Genomic DNA, 24904 nt, shown 5'->3' on the forward strand with positions numbered 1-24904 from the left:
TGCTTTGGGGTCCATTTTAACACATTCAGGTGAGCTCTGTGCATTTCAAAGCGGCGTATTATGAAATTCAGAAACATGCAGATCTAAGCCATGACTCTTCTTCCAGTTATGCTGCTTTAAATATTCATTTTATTTTTGACTTCCTTTAGAAATGTTTTCTTTTGACATCTATTAGGGCTGCCGTACGTCCAGAATTTCCTGGACATAGCCGGGATTTGTCCACCAAAAATGGCATCTGGGTGGAATTTTTAAAAAGTGACAAAATGTCCGGGCAGCCTACGTTGAAATGTTGATCAGTTGGCGATTTCCCCCCAAAAATAGGTAAAAATTTTGGGAGGTTTTTTTGTGTGGTGTTTTTTTTTTTTTTTTTTTGAGATTTTGCCAAAAGAAGCTCAACCATTTTTTTGTCCGGATTTTCACTTTTTGAAATATGGCAACCCTAAACACACACACACACATGTGTGTTAAATGTGCATTCTGTAATTGAAATCTTTAAAATAATACTTTAGTTTCTTGTTAACTATGTTGCTTTTTTAAAAAAAAATTGACTTTTTAAATTGTTTTTTAATTATGTTGCTCAGAAAGTATACTTTATACTTTACTTTCTTCTCTAAATGTTTTATTCTGGAGTGTTTTTACTATAAACCACTTGGAGATTTTTCTCCCCCTCCTTAAAAAATATAAAGCAGTATAGTTCAGGCAACTCCTACAGCCAAGTTTGTGCCAAATGTATTGCTCTGCTTTCCTTTGGACCACATCAGCGAGGCCAAGAGAGGGGAATCTTGTAGTCTGGGCAGCCCAGGACCTTCAGACACACTGCCCAGGCTTGCAGCCAAGGAAGGTCACTTTGGTACTGCTAACACAGCGGTTGGACTTCACCCCTGGAGGTGCACTCCATTGTCCCTCAAGACAGACGGATTCCAACAAAATATAAATGAGTAATAATAATAAATGATAATAATGCTGACATGTAATGTATATACGATCCTCTGTCTCTATAATAACCTCTTCGTTCATTTGAAAAGAGTTGTGAGAGATGCGAAATAAGATTTTAACATCCTTGATTTATTAGGTTCCGAAACAATACACATTCACATCCTTTAGAATACAGTACATTTGGCACAGCAACAATGACTACAATGAAATAACCCTAACGAATGGCAAGAGATTCAAATTACAACCGTAAGAAAAAAATTCTGTACAAAGAAAGCCTCACAATAAAAAAATACCTCCCTGCTCCTCTAAAATGGAATACATTTCATATCCCCCCTCCCCGAACTATTCTGCACATAATTTCAAAAGAAGTCTTTGTTTTTCCGTTTTTAATTTTTAAAAAAAGCCTTTTTGGAGAGATAGCATTATTTTAACAATATGGAATTCCCTCCCATGCCCACATGCACACTAAACGGTGTCTCTAAAAATAGAGATAGAGAAAAATATCCTGATTTATTTATTTATTTTTCAAATTTTTGCTTGCCTTGGCATTTTGCACACCTTTGAACAAAAAAAAAAAAAAGAGAGAGGGGTGGTGGAAAAGAAGCTTGACAGAAGAGGAAGAAATGTAACAGTGTGTTCATTTTAAATAAGTTCAAAGTTAACAGACAAAAACCCGCTAGTGTAAACCAAACTACTTGAATTGAATTCCTGTGTGGCAGGGGGTTGGACTAGATGACCGTTGAGGGTCCCTTCCAACTCTAGAATTCTATGTATTCACTTGAAACGGACTTGAAGGCAGCATTCCCTGCACACAGCCAGGTTGCCTAAACCCCACAAGACTTCAATGCAGTTGCAAAACTACCTGGCGGCTTAAGAGGCTGATGCACCCGCCATCAGAAGGTGCATCGGGACAGCCCAACCCGGTTCAAGTGAGTTATTGCCACGCAGATGGGGGCCTGCATCATCCCAAGCGCATTGGCAAACACTCACTGAATGAAGGGCATTTAATACCTGCACGGACCTCTCTTGCTGGAACGAGGCAGGCAGAGGACTCCCAAGATTGTAGCTGCGGTTTCTGCCTGTGTGAAGCTATTTGTTTTTCCATTCAGCATCCTGAAGAAAAAGGAATGCAGGTGTTGGGGTTTCCTCCCACCCGCTTCAAAAAGGATGAATGATGGTTTGTGATTTTTCACAGCAGGAACAAGGGAATCGCACACTCCACAATTTTGCTCTGCGCAATGCCTCCCTTTAAAAAGGCTTTGCTAATCCCCCGTTTTGTGTAAAGGCCTCTCGTTCCATACAAGCAGGACAGTGCACCGTACGATAGTTTCCTCATTCTAGCCAGTCTTATGGGCAGCCCCTGGAGGCCACTTGGCTATCTCCAAAGCCTCTGTTTGGTTTGCTTAAGGAAAAGACCACTTTAGCATTGTCAAGTTCATGCTTCAGATAGCCAAAGCTTAGCATGTGGCAGAAATACACAGGGCAGAAATATCACCACGCATAAAATGAACGGGCAGTTCTACATTATCCCCACCCCGCCCCAAACGAACATAAAATTAATGAGATGATGTGACCTTTGTGATGTCTCTGTGCTTCCACTCCGTGAGCTGGAGGGGTGGGGGTCCTTTTATTCCTGCCCCCTCCCCGTCCTGCTCCAGCCCTTAAGTTTTTAGTGAAGATAAATTAAATTATTCTAAAAGCTTTGTTCCATTACTACACCGGTAAGCTAGACAACACATGACCACGTAACTTGATATAGCATATTTAATATTTTGAAATCATCAATATTTATGTGTGCGTGTATACATATATATATATACAAACACACATAACATATATATAAAACACTACACCTGAGTTTAAATACGAAAACAAACAAAAAAGAAAAACCACAATGGAACGGAATATAGTAATCGCTATGAACAGCCAGACGCAAAGCTGACGCTCATCTATCCTGCCTGTTTGAGAAGATCCCCGGGACCAACTTTCTCAGGCTATGTGTGCAGCGGGGGGAATCCTTTTGTGCGGCTCCAGCCCATGATGCACCAGGGATGCCTGCCGCTGCAGGCCATGCGGCAGGAGCCCATGTCGAGACTCCTCTTCAGGCCCCTAGCCCAAACTTGGGGCGTGTGTGCTGATTTCACTGGCTCTCCGGTGGGCCCCCTCCTCCGTCGATGGACTTACTTGGTGGCAGCAGGCAACAGTGCTCTGAGCAGGGGGCTGAATGTGGCCGCCATTTTCATTTCCCACAATGCCCTGGAGCGAAGCCCCGTTATCGGGTGTATTGTGGGAAGTGAATGTGGCAGCCAGACCAGCTGTCCAGCACAGCTCAAGGCACTGAGCCATACTTTTTGTAAAAAAGAGAAAATAATAAGGTAGGGGCCACTGCAGGTGTCAGCAGCGGGCCCTGTCAGTTGCACAAATACGACTGGTGCAAACATTACCGCTTTCCACAGGCGTGGGGTTCTTCTCAGGTGGTCCAGAGCTCCTTGGGTTATTTGAGCAAGAGAGGGAAGGAGTCTCCAAGCTCCACGCCACAGAGACAGTACGAGAAAGCAGCCTGCGGCTAGCCTGTGCTTCTGTCAGTCAAGGCCCTTCCCTTCCTCCCCACCCCCCACCCCAATCTCTATCATTCCAGGTAGAGTTTAACTATACAGGAGATTTAGTACAGCTTAATATAGGTATACATCTTTCTTTCTTTTAATAATAATAGAAAACAAACAAATAAAGTGGGGGGAAATCATCTCGGACAGTAACTTGAACCAATACACATACAGAGTATTGCACATGGACATATTCATAATTATTCTTTCATAGGCTAACTTTGTTTTTTTTGTGGTTTTTTTTTAATAATATGCCTGAACATGCAGCAGTTGATACCTCTATATTCATTGAATTCCACAGGCCTTGCAGTAAACACCTATATACAAAATCCTCGTCTGTACAAAAGGCAAGAGAGAGAGAGAGAGAGAGAAGGAGAAACGATAAAGGAAAAAAGCTTCTTTGAGTGCCACTCTGCCAGTCACAAGTATATATAAATTCTGCAATTGGAAAATCCAAGTGCAACAAGTAAAATGGATTCCCTTAACTGCTCACTCAGCGTGTGTGTATATACATAATATATATATGCTTTCGTAGATTTTCACGGGTACAGGAATGCAGGTTTTGGTGTCCTCGGGTGTCTTCCCGTGTAAAAGTTGGGGTGTCTAGGCGACGTTTCGACGAGGTCTCACTCGTCATCTTCAGGCTGGTGCTTTCGGCTTCTTGTTACTGGAACAGAGCAGGATCTCAGTGTTTGAGTTCCTATAAATACTGTTGAGGAGGTGTGGTGTATAGCCTCCAATGTTCTGGGCAGAGAGGAGGTTCCCAGGCTAGTGTGCCTTTTCTTCTTTTGTTCCTTAATTACTTGAGGGATATCTTGAGTGATTTCTTGAGTGATTTCCTGAATCCCACTTAGGTGGGTCATTAGGTGTGGATTAGTTGCTAAAGCCTTCGTGTCTTGAACTCTTGAACTTTGTGAAGAGTTTTTTCTGAGAAGATGGCTGTACTGCATTTGGTTGTGCTCTGGCTTGGCTTCGTGTATAGGGGCGAGCTGTGGTTTTGTGGCCTGTGCCAGCCAGATCTGTGTAGGGATTGCAGGGGGGTGCAGCATCCGGAGGTGCCACCCTGGTTTGGCTACTGGATGGTGTCTGTAATTTATCTGTGGAGAGGGTCTGGGTTTGGGTCTGGTGTGGTTGATTGGTGATGGCGTTCTGTGTGCCTCTGGATCTGGTGTCAGATTTTGTGGGGAGGGCTAATTTCCAGATGTCTGGCAAGCGGGATGTGTCGTCACGCTTGTTCATGTTGTGAGGGTGTTTCTCTATCTCGATGGCTTCCATGATTATTCTCTTGTGGTGATGTTCCATGTTAAAGAGCAATTTGGAATCTGCAAAATTAATTTCGTGTCCTGTTTCTTTCATGTGTTGGAAAAGAGAGGAAGTTTTTTCTTCTTTTTTGACGGCATTCTTGTGTTCTGCGATCCGTGCATTTATTCGTCTGTTTGTTTGTCCAATGTACGTGGCTGGGCAGGCTTTGCAGGGTATTTCATAGACCCCTTGGTTTTCCAACTGAATTTTATCCTTGGGGTTTCTGAGGATATTGGCTATTTTTTGGTTGGTGCAAAAGGCTGTTTTGATATTGTGTTTATGGAGGATTTTGCTAATTTTATCTGTAGTGCCTTTGATATAAGGAAGGAGGGCTATGCCATTGTTTTCTTCTGTGTCTTGGTTTCTGGGGGGTGTTTCTTTTTGGATTAGCTTCGTAACCCTGTTTTGCTGGTATCCATTGGCAATTAACACATTTGAGAGATTCTGTAACTCAGTTGTCAAGTGGTCTTCGTCAGCCAGGCGTTTGGTTCTGGAGATGAGAGTCTTGGCTACGGAGTTTATTTGTGCAGGGTGGTGGTGTGATTGTGCATGTAAGTAGCGGTTGGTGTGTGTTTTTTTCCGGTAGATAGTGTGTCCTAGGGAGCCATCAGGTTTTTTGTAGATTAGGACGTCAAGGAAGGGAAGTTGGTTGTTGGCTTCTATTTCCATAGTGAATTGTATTTTGGGGTGTAGGCTGTTGAGATGTGTGAGGAAGCTATCCAGTTTTTCCTTCCCGTGTGGCCAAATTACAAAGGTGTCGTCAACATATCTGAGCCAAAGTTTGGGTTTGTGTTCTGACTTGTCTAAAGCATTGGTTTCAAAGTGTTCCATGTACAGGTTAGCGATGACCGGTGAGAGGGGTGATCCCATAGGTGCTCCTTCTATCTGTTTGTATCTTTGTCCATTGTGGATGAAGTACGTGTTGGTTAGGCAGTGGTTGGTCAGGTCCAAGATGTATTCGGGGGGATTGTATTTGTTTTGAATGGCTGTCAAGGCTTCATTAATGGGCACTTGTGTGAAGAGAGATACAACATCGAAGCTCACAAGTAGGTCATTGGGTTGTAGGTTTTGCTTCTTTATTGTTTCTATGAACTGGAAGGAGTTTGGAACGTGTGAAGAGATGGATTCTGCATAGGGCTGAAGTTGCTTGGCGAGAAATTTAGCGAGATTTTGTAGAGGTGAGCCTATGGAGCTGACTATTGGTCTGAGTGGTGTTCCTTCTTTGTGTATCTTGGGGAGGCCGTAGAGTTTGGGGCATCTGGATGATTTTTCTCTGGGGATGATTCTTAGCTGGATTTCTTCACTGATAGGAGAGGCTTTTATTTTGGATTTGGTGGTTTTTTCCAGATAGGTGGTGGGATCTGTTTTTATAGGTTGGTAGGTAGGGTCTTGGAGTAGATTTGATAGTTTTGCTTGGTAGTCCGATGTGTTCATCACAACAGTGGCATTACCTTTGTCTGCTGGGAGAATGATTATGTTGTTGTCTTTCCTCAGGTTGGTGAGTGCTTTCTGTTCTTCTTTGTGTAAATTGCTTCTGGGTGGTTTGCTGGAGCAGAGGATGTTGGTGACTTCAAGTCTGATTTTATTCACAAAGTTCAAGAGTTCAAGACACGAAGGCTTTAGCAACTAATCCACACCTAATGACCCACCTAAGTGGGATTCAGGAAATCACTCAAGAAATCACTCAAGATATCCCTCAAGTAATTAAGGAACAAAAGAAGAAAAGGCACACTAGCCTGGGAACCTCCTCTCTGCCCAGAACATTGGAGGCTATACACCACACCTCCTCAACAGTATTTATAGGAACTCAAACACTGAGATCCTGCTCTGTTCCAGTAACAAGAAGCCGAAAGCACCAGCCTGAAGATGACGAGTGAGACCTCGTCGAAACGTCGCCTAGACACCCCAACTTTTACACGGGAAGACACCCGAGGACACCAAAACCTGCATAATATATATATATATATATAGTATACACACCACTCAACAATACACGTACACACACACACACGCACAACACAGGGTACTCCCAGAAATATAAGTACATAACACTGTCAGCAAATCTACAGGCGGTAACTTCACATTTGTTAATGTACTGTCCACATGAGTTACCTTATTTATTTTTTCAATGACTACACAAGAAAATCCATTTACAACTCTTAGCAATGTCAGTTTTTGAATCTTGATCTTCAGTCTCTTGATACACGTTTCACATAATGAATGGCTTTGCCTGGCTTTGTATTCTTCCTGTATAGCACAGTTTTATACCAGATTATTTTCTTCTTCTTCTAAATATCAAAAACACACACAAAAGAACAGTAGTACTATTGGTCATGACCCAGCTGGACCCATAGTACAGTAGTACAGTATCATGTTATCCTTAATCCTTCCTCCTTCCTCTTTCTTCCCAGCCCTTAGCCAGGACCAGAAGCCCCACAATGCCTTGGGGCCAAACAAAATGCTCTGTCAAATGTGTCTTTGCCTGCAGCACACCTTCTTATTTTTAAATGCAACCAGCAGCTGTTGGAGGGGTCAATAATTACTGAGATCACAGAAGGGGCTTAACCCTTTCTCTCCCTACTGGAGTCCTGATGAAAACAGCTCCTCTGAAGCTGCTGTTTGCATTGGGAGGAAATGCAGCTGCTGGGTGCATTTATTTTTCAAGTGCATGCGAAATGCAAAGACGTTTAGCTAGTTTGACCCTCAGCCACTACCTGCTATGTATGTGTCGGCGATGCTAGCTGAAAGCAGCCCTCTCTTTCCCAGTGCATTTGCACAGATAGCTTTAGCAACCTCTGCACACAGCCCTGAGAAGGACAAGGGCTTCTGCATCGACACACGGGCTTGTGGTGGGCTGCTCCTGGCTCAAGGCCAGCAGAGAAGGGACGGAGAGGGAAAAGGCTATGCACAAAGAACCATGCCCATTTTTCTCCTTTGTAAAAGCCTGCAAAAGTAACACACTGCTGTTAAAAGTAAAAGTAGAGTGGGACATCACCCAGATTCAATACAATGATTCCTTTAAAAAGCATCTTTCTTAAAAATCCCCTTCACACCTGTCATTGCATCAATGACATGAATGATTCAGGTACCAGTTTCTAAAATAGTTTCCCTACGGAAGTATTACTATGTACACGTCGGAGAAGCTGTGAGATTTGCAGAAAACCTACACTGCTTTATTAAAGCAGTTACAGGTTGGGTTTTTTTGAGAATTTGCCCAATCTTTAGCCCTTTAACATCTGTCTATAAAGCATCTAAGTCTGTCTGTTTTGATTTTATGATTTAATAAAACATTTGTTTATTTGTTGTTGTTGTTTTAAAAAAACATTGTTTCGTATCTTGGGGTGGGGAGCAATTTTCCTGATATAATCTTTAAGACTTTCCCTGGCAGCTTTACCTGACTATTTTTATCAGTCCTTCAGTCAGGCAGGTTTTTTTCCACTCAGCAACTAGCTTTGCAAAGAAGTGTGTCTTTGGGTGTATTGATTTCAAGATCCACGGTAAAATATCTGTGTCCCATTCACTTATGGCTTTGTGGTAAGGCTTGGCAAGCAGCTCAAGGGTACAACCAGCAGAGAGAAGGAGGTAAAGGGAGATGTCTCCCTCGCAAAACCCTGCATTATGAGGGCTAAAAATGTTTCCGGGACAGATTTCTGGAAGCACCTAGTAGGGAGCCGAATATTTACTTCCAAGCCTGCCTTTTTCACGCAATCGTGCGCATGCTTAATTGGAGATAAACCCCACTGCGTGCAACAGGGTTTACTCCTAGGTTGAGCACACGCAGGCGTTCTGTCTTAGAAGAATCTTAGTACAGCTGTGGGAATTATGTAGCAACCATGCACATTATAGTTTCTTCATCCCTTCTGCACTGATGGCCTCTGTTCTCATCAGTATTAACAAAGAGCGGGGAAACCTCTGTCTAGGCTCCTTTGCCCTGAGCTCAAGCTGGTAGTACTGTGGGCCGTAGATGCCCTTAGCACGCAATGGCCTGGTTCTAGTGAACTAGGAAGCCCAACGAAGCAGAACTTTGAAGAGAAAGAATGTGCATTGCCTTCTGCTTAAAACGCAACTCCTAAGCCTAAGAAGCAGAGGGTGTCCCACCTACCTGTCTTCTTAACACACAAGCAGCCCGAAAGGTGGCACTTGTCTGCCAGCCCCCTCCTCCTTAGTCTCAGTGTTACCTTTGTAGAACTTGGCGGGGAGGAGGGGTGGGGGCAAAAGTAGACTTGGTTGCCTCTGCCCATCACTGGCTGTGGCTCCACCTGCTGCTGTCTTCTCTTTCCTGACTTCCGCCCACCGGCCACGGTTGAGCCTAAGAGGATCAAAGCTTGGAGGTGAACTCTAGTGCCATGGGCCCCTTGCTTACCCACAGAACTGCAGCGTCCTGAAGGTCTCTTTCCATTAAAAAGAAACGGAAGGGTATTTCTGCGAAAGGCAAATGGCTGATCCTAAAGCTGTCTGTCCGTATTTGAGGAATCGGCTTCCGACAGCTATGCTGTGCTGCCACAGCAAATGCGATGGACCAATTCACATTCGATTCAGGAAAGTCAACACAAGGTGACTTTATCCCCACCTATTGGTTTGTGTTGGATAGCTCAGCCGGGACACCATGAGACTCTTAATCTCAGGGTCGCGGGTTCAAGCCCCACCTGGGGCAAAAGATTGCAGGGGGTTGACCTAGGTGGTCCTCATGGCCCTTCCAGCTCTACAATTCTATGATAGTTCCACAGGGGCAAGAGAGCAAATCTAAGTGTTTGTTTAGTACACTTGAGAGGTGTGTGTGCAATGGGACGGTCATTTACCATGTCTTGGAAAACTGTTAGCAGGAGTGGAGAACCTTGTGCCTAGAAGTCAAACACAGCCCTCAAAGCTGCTCTATTTGGCTGTCAGAAATCTCCTTAGGTCAGGGGGAAGGGGAACCTTTCTAGTGACATTTCTCCAAAATGGCAGAATGAATTAGTTCTGCCAGGATAGCTCAGTCGACAGAGCACGAGACTCTCACGGGTGTGAGCCCCACGTTGGGTGAAAGATTCCTGCACTGCAGGGGGTTGGACTAGATGACCCTCGTGTTCCCCTTCCAACTCTAAAATTCCATGATTTTATGAAGGTGCTAGATGAGGATGGGGAGGACAAGTTGCGGCCTTCTGGAGAACAACAGGAAATATCCTAAATTGAGAGGGTTGGGGGGGGGGGAGGCGGCAGCAGCAAGAAACAACAGCAATGTGTTACCTTCACGAACTACTTCTGGCACAAAATATTTTGCGTTCCTTTGTGAGATGGAAATCGTGAGTGCCTCCAGCTCAAGGACAAAAGGAAAATAACAATAAATAGATAGACATAGTAGAAAGTAAGGGTTATGGGCTCAAGGTCAGAGAAGTAGCTCTTGACTGGGTAGCGGAAAACCACCTCTTGCAGTGTCAGTGAACTGGTGGCCCCAAACGGCATGCTGGGGACTTCTTATGGCAGCAGCTCTTCCCCAAAATATGAGAAGCCTTTAAATTCTTCTTGGTTGATCTGCTTTATAATTGTCTCGTCCACTGCTGTTAATACTGGGTCTTCTCGTGTAAAGTCTTGATCAAAGTTATTTACATCCCTTTTGGTTTTCTGAGGAAGAAAAGCAAAATAAAAAATAAAAAAGGGGAGAGGAGATAAAGATGAGGAGTTCTTTCGTACTTAAAAACCCCAAACACAGAAAACCCAGTTTTTTGAGGGGAAGTGGGGTGAGGAAGGAAGCGGGGGGTGAGGATGTTTTCGCTTGTTTGGCTTCTGAGGTAAGCCAACAGGTCCCTGAAATTATGTGCATATATAAAACCACCAGGAGATAATGAGGATGACCAGACGAGATCACAGAAGCGAAGGATGGGTTTGGAGTAGGCCGGCTGGCCTCTTACAGGGGAATATCGAGAGCGATGACAACAGCAGACAGCTACAATTACGATATTATGCAGCAGTGGTTGCCGCTGTATATTTAGGCGGGCAGCTATGTTGTGATAAGTAAAGCATGAATTCAAACGTATCTTGCCTGCAAATGGCGTCACGGGATGAGACCACAAATTGGGCATGAACAAGGAGGCAGGAGGAGCAGAACCCCAGAGCCTCCTTCTGAAGCCGAATGTTGGAAAACTCAGGACAGACAAACAGAAGGAAGGACTTCTGCACCCAGCTAAACCATGGAGGTTTCTAGCACACAGCGTGAGGGGTGGGGGGACCAACTTGGGGGGCTTTAAAAGGGGATTAGGCAGCTTCGCTGAGGATAAAGCTAACGACGGCTTCTGCTCATGTGCTGGACCCAGAAGCTGAACTTAGTGGAGAATGCTGCCGCATGATTGCTGACGGGAGAGAGAATCTGCACTGGTTGTCTGCTTGTGTTATTGTTAGCATACAAAGCCCTTAACAGCTTGGGACCAGTTTACCTGTGAGAGCGCCTTGTCCCATAGAGCCCCACTTGACTGCTTCAATCTGTGGAACTGGCAGGGTCTTAGGTGCTGCATAACAGTCCACATTTGTAAGAAACTGATCTTTTAGCATGGAAGCTACCACACTTGGGAACCATCTGCTTACTGACACCAAGCAGGTGCCTTCACTATCCATACACGTAGAAGCTGTCGGGTGTCTTAATCTGGCTTTAATTTATTGTTGATTTTAATTATTTTTTAATCATTTCAAATACTGGTTTTTAACTGCTTTTTTTAAAAAAACCGATAGTTTGTTTTATTCTTTTTGAAAAATACTTATGAGGTCTTATTGTGAGTACGTAAAACACTTACGGGGTTCCCTCATTGCGAGAAGTGAAGTTACAGGGAACCAGGCAGAGGGCCTTCTCAGCAGTGCTGCCCTCCCTGTGGAACGCCCTCCCGTCGGATGTCAAGGAGATAAACTAAACAACTTTTAGAGGACATCTGAAGGCAGCCCTGTATTGGGAAGTTTTTTTTAAATGTCTGACATTTAATTATGTTTTTATATGTGTCGGAAGCCACCTAGAGTGGCTGGGGCAACCCGATAAGATGTGTGGGGTATAAATAATGCTGAGAAATAGATAAGTAACTCCCCAGTATTAGAGGGGACAGGCCTCTTGAAGACTGGTGAATGAGGACCCCAAGCTGGAGAGGGACTACTGACTTCATGCCCTGCTTTTTAGGGGATTCCCACAGATATCATGTCTGCCACTGCGAAAAGAGGATGCTGGACCAGGTAGGCCTCTGGTCTGACCCAGCAGGGTTCTGGTTGTTTTTGGAGTGTGGCTCCTATTCTCTACAATGAGGGCGGCATTCTGACAAGCTGAATCTCACGAAACTGCCCTGAGATCTTTTGATGAAGGGTGGTGTATAAATCTAATGAATAAAAGTAAATAAATAAAACGCTTGGCCTTCAAATGTCCCCAGGGTGCTTCACCCAACAAGCACTGCACTTCTGCAAATGGCTGTCTTGATGACTTCCATTGTTGCCTCTGATACTGGTTGCTGCTAGACCTTAACACTTCAGTCACACCAGCCATGGAGATGGGAGCCAGCAAGATGTTGCTTTGAAACTATACAACAGGTCAGCCATCTGTGAAATGATTCCTGGCAAAGCCTTCCTTTGAAAGCCCCTTTACCTAAAGGGTTTTCCAAGTAGTGCGATGCAGGAGAGACACAAGCTCCTGACATAGACTCCCCACACCTCGCTTGTCTGTCTTGACTTGGCAAGGATACACAAATGCTACACACACAATCCCATCAGAAAGCAAATTCCCTGTTATGTTGCCATTGCTTGCAACGGAGCCCCACGGCCTCTTTGCCCACTGGGAGCAGTTTAAAATGGAAAGGAATGGGAGGGAAGGGAGCACTGAGCGCTTTTCATACCAGTCTCACCCACCCTACCCATCTCTCCTTCCTAGTTTTACCCCAGCCAATGCTCTGGATGTGCATTTGCTGACCAAGGCAATTTGCTAGGATCCCTATCCTAGGTACCTTCAAAAAACCTTTTTGTGAAGCTACCCCCCCCCAAACAACCCCCCCCCCCACATATTTGGCCCCCAAAATAGAAATTGCCTTATTTTGTTCTTAGTTGTGTTTGGGGATACACACAATTTCATGTCTTACTTAGACAAGCAATGGGAGTACTATGCAAGCTTGCAAGAGTTTGATAACACAAGCGTGGCATGACAAGAGCTTGTGACAATAGGTGTAAATATTGCTGCTTTTGCATCTTTCTAACATCAGTGGCATCCAGTGGTTACTGGGAGTGAAATAGGGGGTGTCATCCAATTAAAAGACTCAGGAATAGGAATGGGGAAGGTGTGGCGCTATAGATGTTGCTGGACTACAACTTCCAACATTCCTGGTGCTGGCTGATGAGAGTTACAGTCCCACAATATCTAGAGGCCACAGACTCCCCATTCTTGCAGGATTTGATGAAGAAGAAAATTGCAGTTCTAGGGCTGGAATGAATTTGTGTGCAATGAACTTCCAAGTGAATTCCTCCAGCTGAAATTTCTTTGCAGTTTCTGGGACCAGATGTGAGAGTTTGTCTCTGCATGAAACTTAGAGGTTCAAAGGGAAGGTGTGTGAATCACTCAAGTCATCTCCGGTGCATGCTCAGGGTTATGTAAAAACTGGGCTGCCAACTTTTAAACTAGACTCCTGCTCTTATACCTTTTCACAGCACCTTGTTCAGCTGTCATAAAGAGGGGGCAATGCTTCTCTCCATGCTGCGAAAAGCTACTGCTATTGCTTCTTGCAGATCAAGCTACTATTCATGGCACAGGAGCAGAACAGGATTGACTCTGGTCAATTCAATGCTAGCACCAAGTCAGAATGTCCTCAGCTATGGAGCACAGATTCATTAGCTAACTGTTACCTGCTACTGCTGCAGCACCTGTTAGAAGAGAAAAGAGGACTCCGCTGCCTCTTAGTGGCTGAAAAGAAACTGTAATGCGTGGGAAGAGTTTGAAGAATGCTCTTACAGTAGAAGGAATTCAGTTTGCTTCCACTCCAGCCACATCAATTGTGCATTCCTTTATTGGGGAGAACCCAGATGAAGTCGCTCTGCTTTTCTCTGCTGTTCTGCAGTCTTTCTAAAGACCGGCTTTGCGGCCATTTCCACCCACTCCTCAATTGCTGGATGCAACTGCAGCATCAACCTCTTTGGTGTGGTCTAAACAAGACCTGCAGCAACTCCTGGCTGGAATAGCAGCCGGTGATGTAACTGGTGCAGCCCTGCCTCTCAACAGAGCTTGCCCTGCATTTTCCTGGATGTTTCTCTTTCCCGGCCAAACCGCTAATTGTCCTATTACTTCTCAAAAGGCTTGCTTTTGTGTGTTTGACTTTGCTTGTTTGCTAAACTACAAGTGCACCAAGAAAATAAAAATAATAACTCCATAGTCACATCTCTGCTTATAGCAATGCAGGCCTACCTGAAGCACCGAGAAGAGGCACAGCTATGACCCCCCCCCCCTCCTTTCAATCTTTATTCCTCTTCGGTTGCTTTATACCAGGGCTGCGGAGCCGAACTTCCAGGGACCAAAGGTGGCCCTCCAAGTCTCTCTACCTGGCCCTATGGACTCTCCCCAGGCCACACCCTCTCTCTCCAAGCCACACCTCTCACCGGCCCTGGTTTGTACCCTCCTTGCATGATTTTGCCTGGCTGGAATGTGTCCTTGAACCCTGACAATGCCTTTTGCTTGCCTGCATTGAGGGTAGAAGGGGAATTGCGAGTGTGTGTAGAAACTAGCCTACTGTGAAGTTTACATTAATTGCTCCACCCATTTTTGTCTCTGGCCCCACCCACCACTAGCTTGTGGTCTCTGGAAGCTTGTCCTGGAAGGGGTGTGGCCCTCAGGATGAAAAGGGTCCCCCACCCTCGCTTTATATTAACCCTCCTTTGGAAACACCTCTCCCACAAAGCTGTCCCCACCATCTCTCCGCAGTTCCCAGCAACTGCCTTTCTGCCCCAACTGGCCAAGTCTGGGTTGCTTTTGGACCCTGCCTACATAGAAGCCACCATGAGAATAATAGCCATGTTGAGACCTTTCCCTCCCTCCTCCCCACCTAGGATCAGACCTCAATACTTACTTATTTTTTACTTTAATTGAGAAGAGCAGGTAGGTGGGAAAACCAGAGGCAAGAGGCAAAGAAGAAAATCGAAAGGCAGGGCATGAAGGTAGAGGTCAGAGATAAAATGATAGACTGAAGGTAGAAGTCAGGATGAGAGAGGAGGAGAATGTTGAGAGGCAGCAAGAGGGACAAAGTGATGTGGGGAACAGGATGGAGTGGGAAAGAGCTTTACTTAGGGAGGAGAAGGAGGAGGAGGAGGAGGAGGAGGAGTTTGGATTTGATATCCCACTTTATCACTACCCTAAGGAGTCTCAAAGTAGCTAACAATTTCTTTTTCCATTCCTTCCCCCTCAGCAAACACTCTGTGAGCTGAGTGGGGCTGTGAGAGAGAAGTGTGACTAGCCCAAGGTCACCCAGCAGCTGCATGTGGAGGAGCGGGGAATCGAACCCGATTCACCAGATTACGAGTCCACTGCTCTTAACCACTACACCACACTGACTCTCTTTTCTTAGGAAGTTCCTGGTTGAATTAAAGTAATTGTGGTCTTATGAGCTTAATTTTTTTTTTTTTTTAGCAAGAGCAAAAAAAATGGGGTGGAGGGGGGGAGAATACTATTGAAAGATGCTGGGATGAAAAGCCACATGGGGAAGGCAATGCAGAGTGAGGAACTGGCAGGTGGAGAAAAGGTTAAGCACCGCTGCTCCTCTCACTCTGTGCTCCAAGTAGCTTTTCTGAAGAAAGAAGGGGGTAGACATGGGCAAATCTGTCAGTTTCTCATTGCCCCAATCTTAAATTCAGCTGCCCATATTTCCACATCCATTTGCTTTAAAATAAAATTTAAAAAATAGTCATGGCAAAAACTCATTTGCATCTCTTCTAATTCTAGCAAGCCATTTTGCTTAATGTAATGTGCTGGGTGTGTCATCTGCACTCATATAGATGTGCATTTGCAGGCACACCTTCCTCTCCCATATGCGTTTCTGCACATTTTTTTTTAGTTGGACGACAGCATCACAAAGTCTGGCTCATTTCTGGGAGATTTAACGAGTTAGGCCTGCATTAAAATGCAATGCAAACTCGATTTCCCCTCCACCCCAGTATCAGGAGGATACAGATACACGGGTTTGCAGCTGACAAACAGCAGATTAGTCATGATGACTTGCCTGCCATGTTCACAAGATCAAATTCTAGACATTTATTTATTACATTTAAGCCCCACATTTCTTCAGATGGGCACCATCCTTCCCTCCACCTCAGGAAGCAAAACAATTTGGGCTGGCTCTGCAGGGAAAATTAAACTTGGGGGCGTGAACAAAAGTTAATTTTTCAAAGAACCAAATGCACAATTTAGGGCCAAAATATTTGTGAATGCATTTACTTCCTCTGTTTGGGGCCTTAGCGATTGCCTTCCTAAATGCAGAACTGAGAATACTTGACCGCCCTTCCTTATCCTTCTCATGAAAGCGATCTGTTTTGAAGCCCTTTGTTGGGGCCCATCTGCTGAGCACAGCAAACAGGTCCAGCGGCATTTCTACTCCTTCTTAGCATTACTGTCTTAAGATTCCAGTCTTATAAGGGTGTTTTTTAAAAGGCATGGCACCCCACGGCGAACGTTTTTCTCAGAGACTGTACAATGGCAAGCTGCAGAAGATGCAAAGCGCACCGGATGCTGAATGCCACAGATAACATGGGCAGGGTGCGGTCTTGTTTTAGAACTTCATTTCTTATTACACATTGTCTGCCACCAAAATTTCCAGTGCTGCTCTCCTGCGGCAAAAACAGCAGCAGCGGACACTCTGAAACGGCACTTCAGAAGAGAGGCTCCAGTAGGAAACAGCTGATCAAGAAATTCAACTGCATTGCTTGTGGCCTGAATCAAGATATCGTGTATTTATCCCACTGAATGTGCTAATCAGCTTCCCAATGCCAGAAGGTTTTGTTATCATCAACACTGCTCTGTTAGGAACATAGGAAACTTCAGGGTTTCAAATGGGTTGGTTAACTGTCACAGAAACAAATATGCATGTTTGGGTTTTATTTTCCCTCTGACCTCACTCTTCACAATTCCCACCCCACTACACCCCACTGTCTGGGTAACAGTTCATGTGTCTGATGAAGTGGGCTTCATCAGATTGCAACATCATACATTTGCTGGGATTGTAGTTTGCTAAGTGAGAATCGAAGTAGACCTACCCGGACACTGGGGTCCAGCACCGAGGGCCTTCTGGCGGTTCCCTCACTGCGAGAAGCCAAGTTACAGGGAACCAGGCAGAGGGCCTTCTCGGTAGTGGCGCCCTCCCTGTGGAATGCCCTCCCACCAGATGTCAAAGAGAACAACAACTACCAGACATCTGAAGGAAGCCGTCTTTAGGAAAACTTTTAATGTTTGATGTATCACAGTATTTTAATATTCTTTTGGAAGCCGCCCAGAGTGGCTGGGGAAACCCAGCCAGATGGGCGGGGTATAAATAATAAATTATTATTATTATTATTATTATTATTATTATTATTATTATTATTATTACTACTACTATTACTGAAACCAGCCCACTGATTTTTAAGGAGTCATGTAGAGGATTGACTGCACAATAAAGTTACGGAGTAAGGGGGGGCGGGAATGTTGCAAACTTGGTCAACAGATTTCTCTGGCCACAACAATGGTAGGATAGCGGTGGTGGCACTTGGCAGAAATCCCAGTTAAGGAAACATCCTCCTTCTTTAAAAAGGGCGGAGAGAAGCAACGCACAGGGTGCTACAATTAAAACTAAATAAACACATCACTGTGCTTTGGAAATGAACATAAACAGCAATAAATATCCAGCAGTGGGGTTGGATGGCAGGAGGTTCCCCCCCCCTTTAAAATCTCACAAAGGATTAAAAAAAAGTAATTGGCCATGACCCAAAATCCATATAATATAAGAACTCCTTAGTCTGGTAATATGAACATATGGACTGTCCTCTAGACCTTCTCCATCAATAAAGGAAATGCTCCCTACGCATGCATGTACTGCCTGTTGAGCATTAAACTTCTTCACAAAAGAGAGCTCTATGGAGCTCCATGTAAAAACGGGAGCCCTCCTCCTCCGCATTTGCAGGTTTCTGATAACCTGCTCCTATTGCTCGGGATGCGCACACTGGTGGGTTGCTTGGCCCCAAAATGATTCATTGTCCTTGAATACTGAAATCCCTTGAGGACGGTGTGTGTGTGTGTGTGTGTGTGTTGGTGTTCAATCAGGCCTTGACCCCCTACCATTCTGTCTGCCCCACCCCCACCCGTTCCTCTGTTCTCCTGCTTCTGTCTGCTCTCGAGTCAAACCCCTGTGGCTGCCACCAACGTAGAGAAGCACGTTGACAGCTGCTGGAGCAAAAGAGGCAAACCTGGCTTTCCCTTCTCTCCACTGTTAGGTAGATGCTAGCAAACATAAGCCATAGGCAAGTTCTATCATCCCTTTCCAATACACTGATCAGGACTGTTAGCCCAACTGTGAGAAGGGACTTGGAGGTGTCAAGAGTCCTTAAGGGTGCGAAGGGAGGCAGGGGAGTCAATGAAAGAGTGTTTTCCAATGGTACGTGGGCCAAACTCCACTGCCCAAAGTTGATTTGAGCAGAATACATTCCATGCAGACGCATGCACTACAGCCCCTTGGCGTCCCCCTCTGTTAAACGCCACTTGCCATGCACCGGGATGACTGAATGGAAATATATTATGAGTCTGGAGAGGGACACCTCGCGTTTGCATGTATTAGGCCTGGAAACAAACCTACCTGGGCATTTTCCCCACACTGCAGGCCTTACCTTAAAGAGGGACATTCACACTGAAGCAAACTTGAAAAGAGAGAACATTCACACAAAAATAAATTTACTCGGCCAGTAATCTCTGGTGTTCCCATTACTATTACTGTGCAGGATACTGCATTTTAAACAGGGACTTATTTATTTGCCAATCTGCAAAGTCATAATCCTGTACCTAGGACAGGTTCAATAAGAAAGCGCATGTGCAACATTATGACTTTTTTAAAGCAGCGGAATAGGAAAAAGCCCTAGATAAAAATGCACAAATATTTGGGTTCCGTAGTTACAAGTTTTGTTTTGTTTTGTTGCCTTTTTAAAGAAAGCAAAAGAAACCAAACACCAACATGGGAAATTTCCATGGACTGTATCCAAATAAGCTATGCTCAGAGTAAAACTCATTGGAATTAATAGAGCTAGGTGAGTCATGTCCATAGTTTTCAGTGGGTTTACTCTGAGCAGGGCTAGCACTGGATGCAAACCCCCAGGTTTATTTATGTTTGAAAGGTTGCCTTCAGAAAGAAAGTCCCTCTTTAAGGATTCCAGCCACATTTCTTTGCAACCCGCTCTCTGCTGCAACATTTGTTATTATAACAAACTGCCGATTTCTCTGCAGCAATCCACTGACCCATATTTATTATTATTAAATTTATGCAAGTGGGGCTGGCAACAAAATGCTGCAGTGTGGAGATAACTTCTGCTTAGGGTTCCAGCCACTCCATTCCATTCCGCCTCCTTCCGGGTTTTCTGGCTCCTCCCTCTCAATAGTCAGTCAGCATTCCATGGCCACTGAGCACGCTCAGTTCCTCACTGGCCTGTTTTGGGCTCATCTTCTTAAGACCTTTCTTTTGTACTTCTGCAAAACCTGGGATTCTCCCAAGCCTGCTGATACCTTCCGCGGGTAGGCGGTGTTTTGGTTTACATAAGCAATGGCGCTCATGGCCTGAACACCAGAAATTATGCTGCCTCATCTACCAAATGAGCTTGTACATTCGATATATTTTTGCATCTGCAAACAGAGGAACTCCTCACTCCAGTGCAGACTCCTGGAAATCATTACATTTCACCCAGATTTCGCATATTTGTATCCATGCAGAAAAGTACCTGGATAGTTTTCCAAGGCACCAGTAAAGATCTTGTGGAAAAATTAGTGACTTTTCCCTCACTATAGAAGAAACCCTTTTGTACACTGGCTGCTGCTGGCACTCTGCAGGAATGCGGACTGTCTATTGTTTTTTTTTTTGGGGGGGGGTATGTTTTCCTAGTGATGGGGTTATTCAAATGGAGACGTTTGCTGCAGCACTATATTGAAAAATCTAACAAATCGCTGGCATCCTTAAGACAAGACTTAACAAAGAGCAAGAAAGCTACAAGGATGGGTTTGAAGGAAATATAGCAACTTAGAAGAGGCAGGACTGTGACGGCTGTTATTTCATCCAGGCAAGAGAGAAGAAAAGGCAATTTCAGCATCGGAATGGGGCAGTCTGAAAAGTAGAAGGTTAGCAACCCACCTCGAAATGCCAATCACCTCTTTTAATAATTTGCTAACAGGTCCAACTGGCTGAGATCAAATGCAGCCCATTGCCCACATCTGACAGCATGCCTTTAAAAAAGGAACTTCGTGGTTTTACTGCCTCCCTCGGACTGTACAGATGGGGGTGGGTGGGTTTCAAGCACTTAAGAGGTATCAGTTCGCAGTTGGTGGGGATGCATCCCATGGTAGCTTAGATTGTTATTTTATTTTAACAGAAAGATTATTGCTCCAAATCCAGAAAAAAGTTAGCTGTGCTTAAGCCCCTTTGAAATCAGAAGGGCAGATTAGTTGTTACTAATTTATATGTGCCCTATTAATTTTAGTGGGAGGTTAAAAAATGACTAACTTTCTTTTGGATTTGAGCCACTGTCTGCTGAGATGTACACACACACACACACACACACACACACTCCCATGCTGTATTTACTCAAATGCAATGAACTTCTTTTTTGGCCAAATTACATTGCAAAAAAATTAGGGTGCACATGAGATTTGATTGCAAGCTTGAAAAGCACCACTGGCATAGCAAATACTTTTTTGGTTTCAAGGGTTTTGAAAATTGAGGCACACGTTAGATTCAATGGTGCATTAGATTCGCATAAATACACTATAGCGTTGCGCCTTACCATGTACAGTATGTGGCTTCAGAAACTGAGCTCCACTACATACATCTCTGTGTAGGATCTCCCTGTCTCAATGTTTAGTCCCTAAATGTGAGGAATGATTGAGGGCGCCAGTGATCCTGTATACATTGCAGGTAAACGTGTCGGTAAAAACGTCTGAACTGAGATGGACCTCAGTTAGCCAAACAGGAAGACAAGACAAGACAATAAGGAGGCATCTTCACATCAATAGGCCTGACTGGGCCGTGTGGTACAGATGTTCATATTCTATGTGCACACTCTTTGTGCTACTTGACACATCACCACTCCCAGCTCCAGCATACAGCAGCTTGGGAGCTATAACAGGGAGCGGAACAGTACACAATCCCTTTGAAGCCTTTTAGGTCAGGTTTACTTGCTGTTCCAAGCAAGTAGTCAACAGGCCACCTTTGTTTGCTCCTCTCTCACCTGAGCAAAGGGCAAGGTCTGCGGGCCAGAAGGGAAGGTGCCCAAAGAACCACTCCCACTCTATGTTGAGTGTTAAATAATCATAAAGAAATGATATCGGGTCCCATGGTATTTACTAACAGCATGAACCAACCCATCCATCTATCTTTCTTTCTTTCTTTCTTTCTTTCTTTCTTTCTTTCTTTCTTTCTTTCTTTCTTTCTTTTTAAAAATTAAAAAAAGATTTCTTATTGTACAAAACCACATGTGTTGTCTCTTTTTTCAAGTTGTGTTTCCTACAATTCAGTTTCATTTGTTGTGAGACATTAGTGTTACATACAATGTTGGGTGAGGAAGAAAAGAGGGGGAGAGAGATTTGTTGTGTTTCCTTGATGGTGAGAGAGGTTGGTGGTGGCCTAGGTTGTGCTTGGTTGTCTTTGGGTGGCTGTAGTGAGATTTGTTTTTGTATGTGAGCGGTGTGTGTATTTCTGAATCAGGTTAGCCAGACTGATTTGTATACTTTTGGCACATTCTTGTCGTCTTCTTGGGCTGTGTATGTGATAAAGGGGAGCCATACTGGGGTGAAGGTGTCTTCTTCTATTTGTCCCCATGTCAGTTTCAGTTTATTGGTTAGTTTTTTCTAATAAGACTGTTTCCCATACTATTTGGTATCATTGGTCCATGCTTACCCCTGACAGATTTCTCCAGTGTCTGGCTATGATGTTCCTGGCTGCTGAGAGTAGGTGGGTTATGAGCTCTTTAAGATGTGAGTGGGCATTATTATATTGGAAGATGTTTAGTAGGGCCAGTTCTGGGGTGACTTCTAAAACTTGCTTAGTTATTTTGCATATTTCTTGTTTGATTGCTGTCCAGAAGAGATGGGTTTTGGGACATTCCCACCACATGTGGAGGTATGTTGAACCTACCCATGTTAAGCACTCCTATGTCTACTTGACCTCAATGGAAAGTTGGAACAATGGTAATAATACAACACTGATTCTGAGCAAGTAGCACTGGCTGCCATTATGTTACTGGGCCCAATTCAAGATGCTAACATATAAACTCTAAATGACTTGAAGGAGCACCTGGTACTTGTGCAATTCTTCTTGCCTGCATAGTGTCCAGTGTGTTAGCCTTACTGAAAGTGAAGGATGAAGAAATGAAACCTGCTCACGCAGCATAGGATTACACTGCTGCTCCATGGACTCTTTCTCTGTCTTTTTACACAGAATGGTTCCCTAGAACTGGTCTTAATCCCATCCCTGTAGAATACAATGTCACTCTCATGAACGGCTCCCAAGTCTACAAATTATGCACAGCTATCTTGTCTGAATAAGTAATGGCAGGGAATGGCTTTCAATGGGTCTCAGAAACTGGCCAGAGGCCAGCTGACAACATACCTTTTCACACATGGAAAAGCCTTGTTAACTCTTTAAATATGACATCCAAAGCAGTGGTTTCACTATAAGGAGACTGAAATGGAGAAGACCAAGAGCCAGAAAGACAGAGAGCAAGAGAGCTCATAGACTGCAAGGACCCCAGCGGGTGTACAATGTATTCCATGTTCCCCCTGGGGTTCATTTCAGTGGAGACCAGGCCAACCAATGTCAGAGTTGGAAAAGATGCCTCCTTGCAATGTAGCCCTTTGCTTCCTTCTATAGGACTGAATAACAGCTTCTTTTTTTAACATATTATGGAATTATTATTAAGTAATTGGGAACAAGTCCCAACCCCCTTTGGCAAGCATTCTCCTAGTTCCCAATTAATTTGCCCCTTCCAAGCTGCCTTGCCAATTGCAGCTCATTTAGGAATGAATGGAAGCCACTGAGAACTAGGTCTGCGCCTAATTAAATTCTAACCTGATTTTTGGTCACCCTAGATCAGGGTTTCCTTAACTCGGGGCTCCAGATGTTTTTGGACTACAACTCCCATCATCCCTAGTGATTATGGGAACTGTAGTCCAAAAACAGCTGGAGACCCAAGTTTAGGAAACCTTGCCCTAGAACAACATTTTGCTACCGATAGCTTTGGCACTTATTATTTCTGATTCCTCCTTCCTGCCAGCCACTCCTGGTCAGAGGTGAACCAGGTCAACTTTGATAATGGCCTACATGCTTTAGGGTCATGGGCTAGCCCAGGCATCCTCAACCTTTGGCCCTCCAGATGTTTTGGCCTATAACTCCCATCATCCCTAGCTAACAGGAGCAGTGGTCAGAAATGATGGGAATTGTAGTCCAAAACATATGGAGGGCCAAAGGTTGGGGATGCCTGGGCTAGTCTCACTCCCTCCCCAGCCATTTTGTCATTTTTCTTTGGTGTCAAAATGTTGCACCCTGGACAAGAGCCCTTACTTGTAGGCTATCTCATGGAGATGCTCAGTGGAAGATTCAGTGAGATGCATAAATGACCTTGGCCTACATTTAGAATGCATACCCAGTGGAGACAGGGAACTGTCTAAAGTTATGTTCTCCAGCAGAGGCAGCCACTCTTGTGTGCATTCCGGTTCAGCAGCTCACTAGAAAAGTCCGCAAAAGAGATGCATGGCACATCCAAGTTTGTGCAACCCTTTTCTGCTCCCCTGGCAGAGCTGGAGTCAGTGCTATGACTTAAGTATTGTTATTAATAATAATGAGGAATTGTGCAAGAGGGAAAATAAAAGAATGCATGGATAGTAGCCAGGGAATGACGTGCCTCGTCTGACGCTGGCATAGGAAAAAATAGGGAACAATTGCAGGGAAATGAAAGTGAGTTCATTTGGAGCTCTGAGTTTAGCTCCTGCTTCCCCCACTGAAAGTTTTTCATGAAGTTGGGGGACCAGTGTGTGTGAGAAAAGAACAGAATGAGCAGAGGTGCTCACAGTTAAATGACATCAGTATTCAGTACTTGGAAAATAAAATAAATGGTTCAGAATTCAAACTGGGTTTAAAAAAATAAAAGGAAAGAACTGAGTATAATTCTGGGGGGTGGGGCCTCATAGGTGCATATATCTTAGCCTCTTTTGTATATCATGCACTGATTTTGTATAATGATTTTACTGTATACTACTTAGATGCATCAGCTTGAAGCAATAAATAAAGTAGCAGGTAAATAAATAAATGATATGCATTGCTCTCGTCTCTCATCACTCACCACTACGTGATTCTCATCTGAAGGCAAGAACGCTTTCCATTGTGTGAGAGCTGAAACTGGGTGATATGCAAAAAAGATTAATCTGGGTGACTTAAGTCACCCAAGTTATCTCTTGATATTGCTCAACATTTGATGATCAGCTCCCTATTTGGAAGATTTTTTTTAAAAAAGACAATATTGGACATGCACTCAGTTGCCAAGGTATTTAAAAGATCATATATTAATGCTATCAGCATAGCAAACAGAATGTGTGGCAGGCTTTACTGCATTACAGAGTCTACCAAGGCCTCCAGGGGAAGATAGCTCAAGCACCAGGTGGCAAAAAATTAATCCTCCGAGGTTCCGTTTTCAAGGCATTAGAAGCTAGCTCACTAGTTGACACTGTTTGAGCCACTCCATCATATATCCGAAAAATTGCAATGCAGTGAGGGAAGCCTGAAGTTTTCCAAGGCTTGTTTCTGAAAAAGGGACATGGTGCAGAAATATTCCCCTGTGGAATACTGAGACACAGAGTCAAAACATGAGACTCA

The 24904-nt window shown here is 44.3% G+C and overlaps 1 protein-coding gene and 1 long non-coding RNA gene across 2 annotated transcripts in view; one reads left to right on the forward strand and one right to left on the reverse strand.

Annotated features, from left to right (window-relative positions):
- The first annotated feature begins 762 nt into the window (after positions 1-762).
- Positions 763-9774, forward strand: LOC310674225. Its single transcript, XR_014509450.1, has 2 exons — positions 763-4070; positions 6813-9774. It is a non-coding gene; the product is annotated as an uncharacterized lncRNA (long non-coding RNA).
- Positions 7117-24904, reverse strand: part of PRKCE (protein kinase C epsilon) — a 301423-nt gene continuing 283635 nt past the window's right edge. Inside the window, exon 15 of the mRNA XM_083433032.1 lies at positions 7117-10442. Coding sequence (XP_083289158.1) covers positions 10296-10442 — 147 coding nt within the window. The 3' untranslated portion in view covers positions 7117-10295. The remainder of the gene's footprint in view (positions 10443-24904) is intronic.

Source organism: Podarcis tiliguerta, assembly GCF_965153285.1.
Source record: "Podarcis tiliguerta genome assembly, chromosome: 3".
Classification (NCBI taxonomy): domain Eukaryota; kingdom Metazoa; phylum Chordata; class Lepidosauria; order Squamata; family Lacertidae; genus Podarcis; species Podarcis tiliguerta.